The sequence below is a fragment of the Scatophagus argus genome, chromosome 7, assembly GCF_020382885.2.
Source record: "Scatophagus argus isolate fScaArg1 chromosome 7, fScaArg1.pri, whole genome shotgun sequence".
Taxonomy (NCBI): Eukaryota; Metazoa; Chordata; class Actinopteri; family Scatophagidae; genus Scatophagus; species Scatophagus argus.
In genome coordinates this window covers 14787414-14804202 of record NC_058499.1, presented here as the reverse complement: position 1 = coordinate 14804202, position 16789 = coordinate 14787414, and the positions used below count along the sequence as shown (strand labels likewise).

The window sequence follows — 16789 nt, the reverse complement described above, 5'->3', positions numbered from 1 at the left end:
GCACAGCGCAGTTCAGCAGCCTGGGTGAAAGTTAAAAAAGATTTGGCAAAGATTACGCTGTAAGTTCACTGTTCACTTTTGATGTGCCACGCAGCAGGTTTTGCGGTTCACATTTTGTGCTCATGTAATTGTTTAAGTTTGTAGTTTTTCTAAAGATGAATTTCCAGGAGTGACTTAATTTGCAGTGTTTCTGAGATGATAACAGAACAGTAAAGAGGAATTACAGATACAGTCTTCAGTCTTCTTTCCTTTTTCATGGATCGGGTGCATCTCATGTTTAATTATTTAAATGTGACAGAAATGATTATTGTAGACCTGAAAAGCAATCCAAGACATTAGCACAGTACATCATACACACACGTTATTGACCATTATAGGAGATGTATGGATGAACTGTTGTCTGGTCCCAGTGAATTGATTGTGTGTTGTTGTTGTTGTAACTCGACTGAATGAATACACAAGGGGGCCCTATTTTCAGAGGTTTGCTCCAGTATACTGTGTGCCAAACTATTCACTGCTGTCCTTACTTCACCGAAACACGACTCTGCATTGGTTTTACTTTAAAAAGTTATAAAAGCTAAAAGTAAATGGAAAGCATTATTAACATTACTAACGTTTGATCTCAGCAGTGGAGCCTCTGTGCTGCATTGTTAGCTCCGGGGACAGACGCGCACAGACCGAGCTCAGACTTATTAGTTTACGATGTTTCACGCTGCGGTGTGTGTTGGTTGCTCTTCCTCTCTTACTGCTGGAGTTTCCTGCTCCGCTGACGTTAGTCTCTGGGTGATAATTTAATAACTCGTTAATCTCTCAAAGGTGGTTGCTGCACCAGTTCAAGAAATAAAGCGCTCACAACTGCAGCCTTTTTTTTTTAAAAAAAAAAGACGAATAACTTTCTTTGATAACGCTAGCGAGTGCTTGTACTGCAGCCTGTCCGGCTGCTGCACTGCCCTTAACATCACGTTATTAAATAACATTTAGAAAATGAATTTACCCGTAATTCTCCGTGTTTTGACAGGCTCGCAGTACGCTGGTGAAAAGCCTGTGTGAGACAGCTGAGCATACATTCATAACGTGTACGTGAGCAGCTGAGATCAAACGTGGCGCTGAGCAGTCGAGCATCTTATGACCATGCAGAGCCAACATCTGCCATCTGGTGGCTAACCTTTGCAAAGACACGCCCTTATGTTTCACTTTGAGATGCGCCATTTAAAAACGATGCTGAAATTCAGTACACAAAGGAGGCTGATGCTCACACATCAGTGCGTCATCATTCATTCACATGTGCGTACACACAGCTTGCAGTAGATATCCTTCAATGTGCTGAATTGAATGTGCCAAATCACCTCCCCCCTGAAGATGCCATCTCCTCCTTCATCCTCACCAGTTTCCATCAAACAACTCAAGACAACGGCCCCACAGGGACTATCAGCCTGACATATAAGGAACTTTTGTGACTCTGTGTGTGCGTGTGTTGCCTCTGTGCAGGGTGAATGAAAGGACAAGGTCCTTTACAGTGACTCAGATGACTCAGATGTGCAAAATGTCAGGGGTATTTAAGTATGTTTCTGTTCAGAGATGTAGGATTTCTGTACAGAATATCAATGGAATTCAGTTTGCACATGATATCAGGTGTGTGACTGAGGGCATCGGTGCTTTGTGTAACACAGACAGGGTGTTAGACTTCCACTACGTGAGTGTGAGTGTGTGTGCACGCGCGCATGCATGTGTTTGTCTCTGTGTCCGACTGCTGTAGTGTGGGCACTGTGCCAGAGTTCCACCGAGCTCTGCTCATGTTCACAGCTCCGTCCCCTGACATCCCATTTTGAAGCGGAGCCAACCACAGACTGGAGACATTTTGCGCCACCAATGAGAATGCAGATCATAGCTGGGTAAAAAACGAAAGGGGGTGCTGGGCCACACAAACCAATCAGGCTGATCTGAAGGCCATCCAGCACTCAGCAGGATAGTCTGCGAGGCCGGCATGCCAGACTGCCTGACTACTGACTCGTGAGGGAGGCCACGAGAAGCCTCTCTACCAGTCGTTCATTTGTAATTCATCAGCATTCATATGAGTCCACCATACATTAAGCACATATGCTGGTGTGTTGTATTAGCATTTAAATTGAGCTTAAGTGTGTCCTTAATGTGAGCGGACAATTTCCAGGTAGTTCATACTTGTTTCCTTTAGTGGATCATAAAGGAAACCTTCATGAGAATAACTTATTAGAATTCTTTAAAGGTTCCCTTAAGGCCTGTATTCCCTGCAGAATGGGCTTATTACTCCCAACGTCCCACAGAGCCCTCCCTCTGCTGCTGCCACAGTGCTGAATCATTTCAGCACCGCGGACAGCTCTCCTCAAACTACCATTCATGGAAAGATGGAAAGGAGGCTTTTATTTTTCTTTTCCTTGCTTTCTTGCGTCCTCTTCCATGCTCACAGACCTGACAATTGTTTTTGAAAAGGGAAAAGATTTCCACACAGTCATTATGCTTTAAGTGGGCAGAAGGAGGAAGGCTGGGGGTGGAAAAAAAGCAAGAACGTAATTGAAAAGTGTAAAGAATGGCAGAATAGCAGAATTTTCATTTTCATTTTGTCTTCATATGGGCTGTCAGTGATCTATTGATTTTAACTTTCCTCAAATTTCCCTCCCTTCACTCTGTGATTTTGAGCTCTGCCGTTGTGCTTGGCTGGTGAGTGCTCTGGCCTTCATCTCACACGTCTGAAAAAGTAGGTGGATATAGTTGGAGAGTAATTCCATAAATATATTCCAACCAGGGCTCTCTGGCATTTCCCAGAAAATCTCATAAATTAAACACATCACAATTTTCTAAAGAATATTTTACAAGCGCCCATGTCTGTTAAAGGATTCATCAGCCTGGTGTGCTTGATGGGTGTGTTAGAGCCTTTCTGTCCACATGTGTAAAGATTCAGACTACATGTTTACAAAAAGCCCCCCCCCCCCATGTTTAAATGTATGTATTTGGGTCTCAGCAGCATAAATGAACTGTATGGCTTTGATTCAATGGATTCACAGGGGAGCTGTGTTGATGAGATTGCTGTTGTGATTTAGAGTGCTCCCTGCTTCCTCCATCCAGATAAAATATGACTTACAGAGAAGCTGTGTGTGTGTTGGGGGGGAGGGGGTCTGCGCTTTTGCCCGCAGCTAATGATGTAATTATGCTGAAAACAAACGCAACAACCAAACCCGTTTAGGAAGAGTTACACAAACAAAGTCAAAACACAGGAATATGAAACCAGCTAACTGAGAGGTTTTTTTCACACATTAAGGGAAGACGATTTAGTGCTCACATCCAGTATCTCATTTACAAACCTTTGCACATACATTTCGTTGTAGTCGTTTGTCTGTATTTTGTTGTTTGTTAAGAACATGACAGATTCTGCTGTCGGTTAACCGTGTTTTCTCTTCCCACCTCAGGCCACATCTCTCCGTGGAAGGCCTCCAAACAGGTACGACGATTGATCCAAATGTGTTTCTCCTTGTGTGTGTATGTGCATGTTCAGCTGAAGGGGAAGAAAACCGAGAGAAAATAGTGCGTCTCAGAAGCAGATTTGTGTTTCGAAGCAGAGAGGTGGCGGGAGAAGTGTTTGTTTGTCACTGGAGCTTGGCTTTTGCTTTATTGTGAAACGAGCCAGCCACTCCTGACCTGCTTATTGGGTTTGATCACATCAGATCTCACGCATCGCCAGCTGGGGAAAAGCTCTTCAGATTTATACTTAAACTGCACCTGCCACTGCTTCTGCAATCAGCAGTTATTCATAGTATTAGACAGTAGAGTATTCAGACATAATGAATCTCATCTCATTTTAGTTTAAATTGTGGATATTGATTTTAATTCATTACCATATCTGCCAGTGGCCAAATAGCCATTTTTCTTAAATGCATAATTGAGTTACTGAATCAGAGCCTTTAAGTGAACATAACTCACACACTTACTTATGATAATACATTTTTTATCATTGTTTCAGTCTAATGATCACCTTCCATCATTTAGCTGTTACCTGTTCCTCGACATCGATCTTCTGCGCTTAGTTAGCCTTGAATTTGTTGTTTTAACTTCACTATCATTAAACAACTTCCATAGAGTTAATTCATCACCATAAACAGGAAGCCTTTATTTGTCAAAGTTTTGCCATTAGAGTTGAAGTATTTCCTTATACCTGACTGCAGTGTTTTCATCTAAGATTTATTTACTGCCTTTGCCAGGATCTTCTGCCAACTTTAGTTTGCGCGTTGAATTCTTGGTAGACTTACTGGCCCTGCACTTATGCTAAAATTAGTTCTCATATCTTGTGTTTGCACTACAGGTTAGTGTTTTATTTAGCCATCAGTGGCTGTGTTGTTCTCTCCAGCCTCTGTGGTAACACATGGCCTGTTGTCAGCACTGTTTTATGATTTTTACTGTATCTGTTCCTTCTGTATTATTGTTTTGTGCCCACACTGATAATAAAATCAGTCAGTCAATCAATCAATCAATCAACGAGATGCCAACAGAAATACATGCAAGTGTCCCTCCCCCAAGCGTTGGTCCCGCAGCAACAAGCAGTCGAACAGGTTTCACTCGAGTGTGATCTTATAATATATAAAAAAAAAATCCCCGTCCAAAATGTGCTCTGCTTATAGTTACTTCACCTCATGTGCTGGAGGCAGACAGCACCTCTGTCACCTCAGATCTGACTTTAACATGTGAACAAGCAAGATTTTGTTACAATTTTGTTCCGATAATTCAACAAATGTGATGAGGACTCACGAGACCTCCAGTGCACATGAACAGAGAGTGAAGGAGGAGACAACTTGTGTGTAACAGTTGACTGCAGTGAGGGCGAAGGAGTGGATGTAATTAATTTAACGTTCTGTGGAAATTAAATATCAGACACACATTGTTAATGCGAGGAGAGAGTGTGTGTTTCTTTGATGTCTCAAAATATGTCTCAAGAGGATCTTAAAGAATCAAGCAAATGTTTAAAAATAATTAAATAATCAGTTAGGAAGGAATCAGTTAGTTTTAGGAAGAATGGGGAATGTAACAGAGAAATAAAGCAATAAAGTCTAATGGAAGCCTAAATGACACAGTTCCTTCTGTTTTAATCACAAAAACACATGAACAAGTGAAAAGGGGCACGTGAGTGCGTAGGCGTCTCCACTGACATCATTTATTTTGTTTCAGTTGCAGCGGTGCAATGTGCACAAGGGCTGGGTGAAGTGCAATATAGATCACAGGTGTGGTAATTAATAAATACACTGTCAGCCGTTCACATCACCGGTCTCTGAAGCTGCTGTGCCTGTCACAGCGATACGCTCAACAAATGAAGGTTTCTCCAAGAAACCATTAATGAGCTCCATTACTCTGATATTTCCCTCATCAACAGGCGGAATACTTTATTGAAGTTCCTGCTTTAACCACAGTAATGCAGATTTAAACTGGTCGGGGAGTGTTTAATTACGTTATTTACGTTTTGAGCATTTTTGTCTTACTGCTGCACATTTGCTTCAAGTATTTTGTTTGCTCTCCATGACAAAACCCATCATCCTCTGAGTCATTTTCCTGTGCTTCCTGCCTCTTGATGTGTAAAGTGAATTTTACTGCCAGTACTGTCTGGATTGGTCATTGCCCCCTCACTAAAAATAAAACTTCTTATCTGAAGTAAGTAAACACAATCAAACTGTTTGTCCTTGTAGTTGCCTGACCAGTGGGACCCACATAGTAGCCCCCAAGCAAACCTGTCTGGCCCGGTTTTGCTGCCTGGCACACCCTTCCCAAACCAGCCACAGCATCGCACATCTGTGCCTGACTCTACCGAGGGCTTCGATCTGAACAAACCTGACCCCTATGACCTTTATGAGAAGTCGAGGGCCATCTACGAGAGCAGACGTGAGTGCTGAAATGTCGTTCAGGAGGATCACGTTAGTATAAATTTCACATGATATGACTTGAAATGAAAGAGTCCAATCTGGAATGTCTGCCTCTGTGTTTCAGGTCCAGAGTATGAAGAGGTGGAGGTGCACCTGCTGAGGGAGAAGACCGGGTTCGGCTTCCGCATCCTGGGGGGAGACGAGGCCGTGCAGGCTGTGAGTCCGGACGCCCGTGACAAGGCTCGTATGGGACGGGCTGGACCACAAGCATATTTAACCTCATACACGCCAAACTCCTTCTGACCTTCACCTAAACCCATCTCGCACTCCATTCAGTTACACACATTTTACCAAAATACCTTACACACATACATGCACCTCATGCTGTCCTGACGCTCTAACCGCTCAGTACCTCCCATACTGAAGTAACGCCTTGCTAACTTGTCCACGTCTGAAACAGCATGCAAACTGTATAGAAGGAGATTAGGACAGAAGGTGGAATAAACGTTGCCATGATCCCTAAACTAGTTTACAGCCTGGATAAAACAAGCACTTTGTGATCCCCCTGTGTCTGTTTCATCCTCTTCACCTTCATCTATGCTGCTAATATTGATTGTCTTTGAACAGATTGTTATTGGTGCTATAATAGAGAACACTCCTGCTGAGCGCGATGGGCGGCTTCGACCCGGGGATGAGCTCATTTCTGTGGATAAAAATGTTGTTGCTGGGAAACCGCACAAATACGTAATAGACTTGATGCACGCGGCTGCTCGCAATGGACAAGTCAGCTTGACTGTGAGGAGGAGAGTGCTCACGCCTGGTGAGGACGTGTTTTTTGTTTTGTTTTTTTATTATCTTGTTTTCTTTAGTTTTTCAGACTGGATAACATGCTGCACATTCCTCTGGCATCAAATTAAAAAATGACAACTTGGACAGAATACACATTCTGACAGTCTGTGTGCAGGATCGGTGTGTACTTCTCTCCCACGCATCTCTTCTGTGGTCGTAGATCATACGCACATCTAATCTTAGCAACAGCATCCTCAGTCAGACGTTGGCTGGAGTCAGGGGGGCAGTACAATCCTAAAAACATGATTAAGTAAAGCGCTAACAGATTATGGTCAATGCTGTTGAGCATACTTTATAAAAATGTTGTAAGACAAAGTATTTTTCTGTATTTCCGTGAACTCTTTAACCAGCAGCTACATGTTGAACTACATATGCCCGTCTGGTCCACTTTACTGAACTGCGCATGGCAGGTGGAGGACACGGAACAGCCTGAAACTTAAGCACAATCTTGCAAAATGTAGACACCAGTTGTGTTTAGTGTTGCTGGTTGACATGTAAACCAGCATGAGACAGCAGGATTTCAATGGGTTTTGTTATTTAGCTGTTGAAGCCATTAAGTGAAAAATGGGGGAGAAATTTCAATTTTTCATCCATTTTTCAGGTGCAGCCCTGCAGCAGGGTCTATCCTTGATCTGTCCTTCGGTCGTTTAAAGCACTGCTGCAAAATATGTGGTTTGTGTCTTTCTGAATGCATGCGCAACTGCAGGGTCATGTTCATACACAAGAGCCGTTCCTGTCAAACACACAAGTAAAAGGTGACTTTGACAGAGAGTCCCTGCAGGAGGTGGGGAAGCGTTGCATGCAAAAACATGCTGCAGGGCTGAAATCTCTGATGGCTGCATCTTGAGCCAAGCTTTAAAATGACCGAAACTAAATTGGTCACGTTTTACAGTAACAAAGCTGCTGATTGACTCATCCTGTCGCCTCTCTGGCTCCCCTTCCCTCAGGTGAACCATGTCCTGTGAATGGCCGCAGCCCCGGCTCGGTGTCCACACAACACAGCTCTCCACGTAGCGATGCGGCCTCGGCTTCGGGCCCTCCGGCCGTCACCGTCCCCGCTGCCACCTCTCCTCCGGAAGGATCGGCCCTGCAGACCAGTGATGTGGTTATTCACCGCAAGGAGAACGAGGGCTTCGGCTTCGTCATCATCAGCTCCCTGAACAGACCGGAGAATACCACCGTCATCAGTGAGTTGCTTCTGTCTGGAGCCCTAAAGGGTTTTAGTGAATACAAATGAGATTTCTAAATCGTGAAGACCACAGATCCTCAGGGTGGTGACTGTCCTGGAGAGACTGTTTATTGGGCTTTGCTTTTGCACCAGTTTAAATACAATTTAGGTAATATTTTTTGATGTATTTATAAGTAATCACATTTCTTTTCAAACCGCACAATGCCAATGTTGTGCCTGCTGTGCACTCCAGAAACACGGTCAGTCGTGTAATATCCATTACCCCTGCTTCACTAATAACCAGTGGGCTTCATGTCCCTAAACAATTAATTTGCTTGTGTGGGGTTTCTTATCCCATCCAATAGCTTCAGAACTTTAATTAGCTGAGGTCAAACTGAAATTGACTTGTTTTTTAACTTTTGCTTTTTTATTTTGGTCTTAATTTCATGCCAAGGTGGTATTAAGTGGACTCTTTAAAAGTCTTAGATTTGTCTTTGATAAACTTTTAGTTCACTAAAGGGAGCTCTTTTATCTTTTAAGGGATTGTGGGAAGCAGTGTGGTCTGATTGCACACAGAAAAAAATTTTTATGCGTATATCCTGCACAGATGCCCAATGCAGCCGTGGGAGACTCCACTGCACTCAAAATATATTCATATAAATTTCTAGGAATTGTATGCCTAATATTCATGACACCCCCTCTAGGTTTCTGCATACTCCTAGGAATATGAACACCCCAAAAGTAGGTCTAGTATACAGTAGTCATTATAATATCAAACATTAGCTCAGGGTGTGCATGTTCTCCAGTCCCTCAGGAATCTTCTCCGCTCAGTGGGTCCAGAAATGTTGTATATTGAAGTTTGAAAGTTTTTGGTCTTTATCTGTGGGAAAAGTGTTGATAAAAACTGAAACTCATAAACCATTTGTTTTGTTTAGGTGTTATTCCCATAAAATAATAAAAATGACATTTTGTAACTGGTGTGAACAATGTTAGTGTTTGTGTGGCAGAATAACAATGCTTGGAAATGTAATTTTAAAAAGTTACTGCCCTGTTCCAAATTGTCTCATGACAGGCGAGACTCAATTCCAAATGTTATTCTCTCCACTTCAAAATTGAGTTTTATCAGTGCTGTTTTGGCGTGTTTCTTCAAAATTGCTGTTGACAACCACCTTGTTATTGCCTGTTTCCAGCTGTGCCCCATAAAATAGGACGTATCATCGAGGGCAGCCCTGCGGACCGATGCGGGAAGCTGAAGGTGGGCGACCGGATCCTGGCTGTGAACGGACAGTCCATCATCAGCATGCCACACGCAGACATTGTCAAGCTCATTAAAGATGCCGGGCTAACAGTCACACTGCACATCATACCAGAGGAGGGTAAGTGTATGTGTGTGATGTGAAGTTTTAACTTTTGTACCTAATGAGGAAAATTCCCCTTGTTTGGTATCAATATATTTTATTCTACTTGGCCAAGGAGAGTCTTAAACACAAAATGTAGTCCTCTGAAGTATAAAAAAAAAAAAAAAAAAGTCAAAGCAAACTCACATTTCATAAGCCAGATAGGAGCAGAGGATCTGGAGGAGAAGTGTACCTGAACTTTATTTCTGGTTCTGGTGATGAACCAAATTTATACACATTTGTTTTTATAACACTGAGAGCTTTTAGAGACTTCTAATATTGAGCATTATAGCAAGGCTAAAGGTTACAAGGACTCTTCAAGTTATTCAACAGAAAATTCTGTAGTTTTTAACCTACATTAATGCAGTCTTGTGCATCCTGAGCACATTTGTTTGCCAGTTTGTTCAGCCTCCCACTTTTTCAGAAATCTTGTCTCATCTTCTGTTCAATGCAGGTTCCCATTCTGGCCCCAGCTCAGAGAAGCAGAGCCCCATGACCCAGAAACACAGCCCCCAGACCCAGCCCAGCCCCGTAGCCCAGCCAGGACAAGGAGGCATCCAGCCGAGCCAAACCACCACTCAGACATGTCAAGCACCATCCCAGCCCAGCCAGACCCCAGCTCAGACAAGCCAGGCAGCGACTGGTGCTCCTGCAGCAGCAGCCTCCCAGCCTGCACCATCTGGAACCCAGCAGAGCCCGGTCAGCCAGCCCTCTGGCCTCCCTCCACAGCTCTACCTCCATGATGGCAGGTAATTCAGCCCTGTTTGAATGTGTGTGACTGGACGAAGAGTGAGCCTAAATACTTGGTAGAAAACCTGTGACTGCAGTTAACTTTTGTCCCAGTCAGGCTGGTCTCTACCTTGTTGCGCAACACCACTTAGCTCTTACAGTGTCAGTGAATAATTTACCTTGAAGTATCTCTTCTATAATGCAGGAACCCAGCGATCAGTCCCTGTTCCATGTCATAACTATGAAAGAGCGAGTGTGTGCATGGATGGGTATGTGTGTGTGTGTGTGTGAGTCTCAGGTCGAGACACTGAAAGCAGCACTCCCGGAGCTGTGGATTTATGCCCATTTTATAAGTGGGAGGGAACGTGATAAAAGTTTCAAAGCGGAGAGTGATATTTCTGACGTTTTTGTGGCAAGCCTCCTTAGCTACACACACTCAGTAATCTTTATACTCTATTCCTTCACGTGGCAAATTAAGTTCAAATGTTACTTTACCCATAAATCTGTACGATTAGGGACACTGTCCACTGTGACAAGAGAAGATACGTGTGGACAGGTGAGGTGCGTGCAGTAGGACCTCCTTCTTTCATGCCTTTTCATAACAGTGTTCTCTCATCCCTGTCTCCATGACACAAACCTCTGCTCTGGCCTTGTTGCTTTCTCTCTCCTCTCAGGTCAGAGGTTAAAGCCAGACAGGACGTCAAACCTGACTTCCGTCATCCTCCATTCACTGATTACAGGCAACCTCCAGTAGACTATCGTCACCCACCGGTTACTGATTATCGACAGCCCCCGACGCTGGACTACAGACACCCGCCTGGTCTGCTGGACTTCAGACAGCATCCTGCCGCTGCACAGTTCCCCCTGGGGATCCCTGCTGACTTCAGACCACAGGTACAGCTGGACCAAGAGCTGTCAAATCAACTCCGCGTTGATATAGGAATTACATATTCATTTGTATTCAGCTGTGCCACCACACTGTGACGAAGGTGTTTGTAATCTTTCTCATCGTGTTGCTGTACGTGTTTTTTTGCAGTTCATTGCAAGTTGTCTCATTTTTTTTTTCTGCAGGATTTTGATTACTTCACGGTGGAACTGGAGAAAAGTGCAAAGGGTTTTGGCTTCAGTATTCGTGGGGGCAGAGAGTACAAGATGGACCTGTTTGTGCTGCGCCTTGCTGAGGATGGTCCTGCGATACGTAATGGAAGGATGAGGGTGAGTGAAAAGTGAAAAAGCTCTTTTGGAGAGGACTGGGATTGCTTTGTTGTTTTTGTTGGCGTAGAGCATAATTAAGTCAGCCACAGAATCAGCTAAAGGCCTGTTTGTCCAGCTTGATGTTCACCTGAAATAATATACAACATGCATGTGGGTTATTGGGTTATATTTTACTGGATTCAAAGATACTATAAAATTTATTGCAGCATTCATTTTTGCGTTTTTTGTTGATTCAATTGTACATTTTACTGTCTGCCTTGTCTTCTTCATGGGGCAGCAATAGTGTAAAGGTTAGGAAAAGGGCAACATGAGTAAATGTAAGTGCATGTGAACTCAGTGACTGAGTAACCCTCTTCTCACCCTCAACAGCTCCTGTTGAGGTGCACTTGAACAAGGCACTTAATGGCACTTATTCCTCAGTTTCTCACCAGCAGAAGAACTGTGATTGTGTAGAAAAGTCAACTCTCCATAGATAAACAGAGGCTGACAGAAATCGACCGTGTCTTCTCTGTGTGTCTCCTCCAGGTAGGGGATCAGATCATAGAGATTAACGGGGACAGCACTCGGGACATGACTCATGCCCGCGCCATTGAACTCATCAAGGCGGGAGGCAGGCGGGTCAGGTTGCTGCTAAAGCGAGGCACAGGACAGGTGCCAGAATATGGTGGGTTTTTGTGGCACGTGGTTTGGGGTTCACAATACGCTGCAAACACTCTATGTTTTACTGAAGAACATGTTAACATGCACTAATATCTTTCTGCATTTTTACCCTTTGCTCCGCAGTCTTTTCTTGTTTCGTCTGTGATTAAACTTGTCTTCATGTGAAAATCTACAGTGGAATAATAACTTGCTCTTTAGCTCTTCGTGTGTTGTTACCCCTCTGCGTTTAGTCTAATGATTAGTATAGGCTTTTACTTGCCTTCCCTCAGGAATGGTACCTTCCAACCTCTCCATGTGCATGAAAGGTGACACACTAAGCTCCCCCTATTTCTTCCTAATGGGCCACTCTAAAGACACGGTTTGTAACAATAAAAAAAAAAAATTAAAAACTGCATGTCTCTTTCTCTGTACTGATTAATCTGTAGCAGTGTAGCTCTGCTCCAGGCATGCATGCAGGTCTGCATGATCATGAGTTCATGCATGGGAAAATAACAGCCGTGTGTGTGTGTGCGCTTGAAGTGTGTTGTTGTAAAAGAGCAATATGCTTTGAAGTGACCCTCCAGATGAAATTGTATCATCCTGAAGAGGGCTGTGAAGTAGACTGTGTGAAGTCAATCTGCTCAGGATCAGGCTGTCGCACAGCTTCAAATATGTTATTTGTTTTCAAGCACTGAACGAGTCCTGTCCCACGTGTCTGTTATTGTGAAAGTTGTGTAGATTAAGCATTAGGAGTAACATGTTGGCATAGATGCCCACATGGTCAAGTATTAGCTGCTCACACACATTTGCATGCATATTTGCCTGATGTTATTCAAGAATGTGATGTTGTCTTTCTCTGTCTCCGCTTTTGTCCTCCCCTCATTCTCTCTCTCTCCCTCTCTCTCTCTCTCTCTCACTGTGTTTATGCATGTGCATGCTGGTTTGTGCCACACTGCTTTTATCTCAGCCTACCTGAGCATGTTTTCTTCTCCCCTGACAGACTGTCCCAGCCCCTGGGATTCCCTTTCTACAACCCACTCTGCCCTGCAGGAAGTGACCCTCGAACCCCACCCAAATCCATTGCTCTCATCTCATCCAGCCTCAGCCCCAGATTCCCCTCATCAGCTCCCTCTAGAGGCCACAGTGTACATGGCAGACAAAGCTCCACAGTTGACAGACCACAGCTCCATTAGAGGGGCTACAGGTGGCAGGTCCACCCAGCAGAAGTGCATCAGTAGGGGGCAGGGAACCCCTCAGGGGTCTGTAGAGGCGGACTGCGGACCAGGCGACAGACAGCCTCGGGCTTTGCCTCTAAAAGCTGTCCTTGGGAGGTCTGTTGAAAGAAGAGAGAGGCAGAGGGAGATTTGCTCCCCCTGCTGTGAGAGAAAGGGCCTGCACTCACAGGCGATGAGAACTGTTTGGCCCTGGGACCCTTATGCAAGTGTGAATTTGAATGGAGCCTCTCTAGGCAGCGGAGATGGACATGGCAGCCTCCAGGAGAGGCTGGTCTCGAGAGGTCTGTTTTCCAGAGAAGATGAGAGGGCCGGGGTTCACAGTGGGCTCTGCTGCCCCTCTAAAACCATGGAAGATCCTCCTGCACGGAGCGCCGCGGCCTCCCCTGGGCCCTGGAATGTCCCTGGATCTGACAAACTGCCTGGCACCCTGAGGTCCTGGACCTCCACAGTAAGCAGGTAGAATGGATCATGCTGGTTTGGACCGGATCACGCTGTCTGGCTCCTCATTCAGTTCACCACAGGATGTCTGATAAAAACAGTAAATTTCCCCCTCTCTCTCTCTCTCCCCCTCCCTCTCTCTCTCTCTCTCTCTATCTATCTATCTATCTATCTCTATCTATCCTGCTTTCTTCTCCGTCTACTTCTAAGATCATATTTTATGTTTCATTTGTTCTTACAAAATAATTATTACACCCACCACCTTAAAAAAAAAAAACAGAGGAACTCTCACAGCTATTGTAACATACAGTATAAATCTGATGGAGACTGATCGATATGTAGGCATTTCGAACCCTCAGTTGTTCTGATAACAGATGGAGCAACGACGTCTGATGCTTTTGACGTCATATACCTTTAACTGCTCCACAGCATCTGGCTCAGACTGGTTAGTGCGACGAAACCTCAGATGGGGGAGAGACATATGTAAGTCCAAGAGATTTATTTTGCTCCATTTTCTCCGTGCAGTGGGAGGAGTGAGACTAGATGTCTGTCAGAGGGAGGCAGAGACACTGAAACTCCTGGAGGACATGGCACTGACCCGAGCGACAGCCTCGCTAACCCGACATATGTTAGATCTCACATGCCTACTGATATAACATATACTGTAAATGTAAAGATGTGACAAATATGTACATTTGGTAATCTCAAGAAACATTGGTGTTTTTTGAGGCAGTGTTGTAGTTAGATACATTGTAAAGAAAAGAGAAAAAAACAAAACAAAACACAGAACAGTATTTTAGGATCGCTGTTTCCATGGCCTCGTCTATAACTACATATCAAAGACGGTGCAAGTCACCAAACCCAGACCGCTGAGGGAGCCAGTGGTCGTGTGCATGGATATAAACCACCATGTCATTGAACAAGGACTCACATGTCTTTTAGAGGTAGAATATAGAGAGGATATCCTCTGCGGAGCTGACCAGTTGGTACTCATATGAGACAAAAAGAAACTTTTTTTTTTTTCATCAAATTGAACTTTTTGACTGACTGAAAGCTTAGTAAGAACTCATAATACTGTTCTGAGTTATGTACACAATTTGATCACGACTCAACCATGCGGTCATTGTGCAGAATTATAAGCCGTGTTGTATTTCATTTAATGCTCAATGAAATTTTGTCCGGTCTATATTTCCCATTTCTATGCCTTTAACTGTGCTAAGTGTACCACATCACTGTGGGAGAGGGGCATCGGTGTGGGGAAGGGGAGGCCGATGGATATGAGGTGGGGCGGAGTGCCTTACTCAAACCAATGCAGAGCTGTTTCTCTTGTGAGTTGTTTTGGGAACTGAATGAAAAACAGACTTTAGTGACGATGCACACATATCAGCGAACTGTTGAGTTGTGGAGCCTGTTTTCTTCGGACTTAACACCAAGCAGTACATACAGTTATCTCGATGCACTCTCAGCTGTATAGCTTATCAATGTCGATGATTGCTCTTGTCCCCTAGTGCTTAGACGGGGATCAGATGTAGCCTGTAGCATTACATCCTCTTCTTAGAGAGTCACCTGGGCAAGCCAAGCTGTGAACGTTTATCCAGACTGGGCCATTTCAGCTTTATTTGTCTGTTGTGTAAAGAAAACGTGTTAAGTTTGCATCGTTGCAGGCAGTGCAAGCACTCACTGGATCTGAACCCAGGACCTTAGGTGATCTCTGAAACCCAAATTGCACTGAAAAGAGTGTTTGATCACAAAGTCTCGATGGCGGCGGAGTTGCGGCATGCTGCTATTAAAGCAAGACACCCCAGATGAAGTCACTACCCTTCTGCATTTCACCATTTTGATATCATCCTTTGCTTTGAACAAGATGTTTGTGCTCATTAAAAATGAATCACCAGAGCTTCTGACTATTGGAGGAACAGATGTTTTTTTAAAAAAAAAAAAGAGAGAGAGAGAAAGATCACAGTGCATTGTGATGATTTAACTGAATGCAGCACGATGGCACATCCAAGCGAATGAACTGGTGTGGGCCTATTGGTAAACCGCTTTTAGCAGGACAGTGCACCTGCAGGCTGGGATCCTGGTAAGACCGTGTGCATTAAAAGTATCATCAAGCCGGATCTCGACCCCTCAGCGGTGGATGTTTCTGAGCTGACTGTCGAATACAACCGTGGTTCATGTGATAAACTGGTTATCATGTTAGCGAGGAGCATGAGAACATGCTGTAGGCTTTAGAAATGACTTTACTGTATGTACAAATGTCAAAGATCAGAACAGGTGAAGGAATATGTCATCCAGCCCCTCCCCCGTCTCCATCCAGGCTGTCCCCCTGCCTGTTGTGAGTGATTTTGTATACAGAAACAAAAAACTGCTTTATTGAAACCTGTGAAGGATGGCACGTTCATAAACCCCCATTGAGATCAAGTATAACTGTGTAGTGTTATTTGTGTACTATTCACCTTGTACAGCTGTATTCCTACAAATATGGTTTACTGTATCATTGATACTGTAGTTTCAAAGACGTGAACAACTATTTTTATGAAATGCGACAGTACTGATATATTACATTTTGCTAAAAAACAAAAAACTTGTTTACTGAAAGATATTCTGAAATACTGTCAAATAAACTCTTGACATGGTGTAAAATATTTTTTCTACAGACTGTTTTTAACTACAGCAATTATTTGATTAAGCTGCAACAATTAGGCTGCTTTGGTTTTATGCACGTTTTAATTTAATGTTTTGGGGATTAGAAGTGATGATTGAAACAAAATATGGCGTTTAAAGACTTCAGCATGGGCTTTCAAAACTTTTCATGAGCACATTTCACTTTCTTTTTTAACATATGAACCGATAATGAAGACGATCGTTAGTTGCAGCTCAAGGTGAGAGAGACCATACCAGAGGCAATGTTAAATATAAATAAATCCACATCAAGTTGAAAGGGTTTTTATTAAAGAAATCGGCCTCGTGTGCAACAGTCATTCACACGCAGCCACACTTGGGGAACAATTTAAAACCCTTCCAGTCTTTTCACACGATTCCTCTCTGAAGTCCCTGAACGCACACGAATTTGTGCACCCATCCACGTCAAGATGCTGCACAGACTTCCATCCATTGTGTGTAGCTGTAACCATAACCAACTCAAACCTAACTATAACCTAACTTCTTCCCTTCCTCCTAACCAGGACCTCAGACAGGACATTTTGCCACATTAGGACTTTTCTTTGGTCCCGATACCAGAAA

At 43.8% G+C, this 16789-nt stretch overlaps 1 protein-coding gene across 11 annotated transcripts in view; it reads left to right on the top strand.

Annotated features, from left to right (window-relative positions):
• Positions 1-16183, top strand: part of LOC124062071 (membrane-associated guanylate kinase, WW and PDZ domain-containing protein 2-like) — a 76018-nt gene extending 59835 nt beyond the window's left edge. For 6 of the 11 annotated variants that reach the window (XM_046394537.1, XM_046394542.1, XM_046394543.1 and 3 more), the window contains 12 exons: positions 3441-3472; positions 5703-5895; positions 6001-6116; positions 6504-6696; positions 7673-7912; positions 9084-9269; positions 9745-10039; positions 10694-10913; positions 11091-11234; positions 11760-11898; positions 12874-13564; positions 14072-16183. In XM_046394537.1, coding sequence (XP_046250493.1) covers positions 3441-3472; positions 5703-5895; positions 6001-6116; positions 6504-6696; positions 7673-7912; positions 9084-9269; positions 9745-10039; positions 10694-10913; positions 11091-11234; positions 11760-11898; positions 12874-13564; positions 14072-14228 — 2606 coding nt within the window. In that variant the 3' untranslated portion in view covers positions 14229-16183. Of the gene's footprint in view, positions 1-3440; positions 3473-5702; positions 5896-6000; positions 6117-6503; positions 6697-7672; positions 7913-9083; positions 9270-9744; positions 10040-10693; positions 10914-11090; positions 11235-11759; positions 11899-12163; positions 12253-12873 lie in introns of all 11 variants that reach the window. The other 5 variants (XM_046394539.1, XM_046394538.1, XM_046394548.1 and 2 more) reach the window with 5 other exon arrangements.
• Positions 16184-16789: the final 606 nt, after the last annotated feature.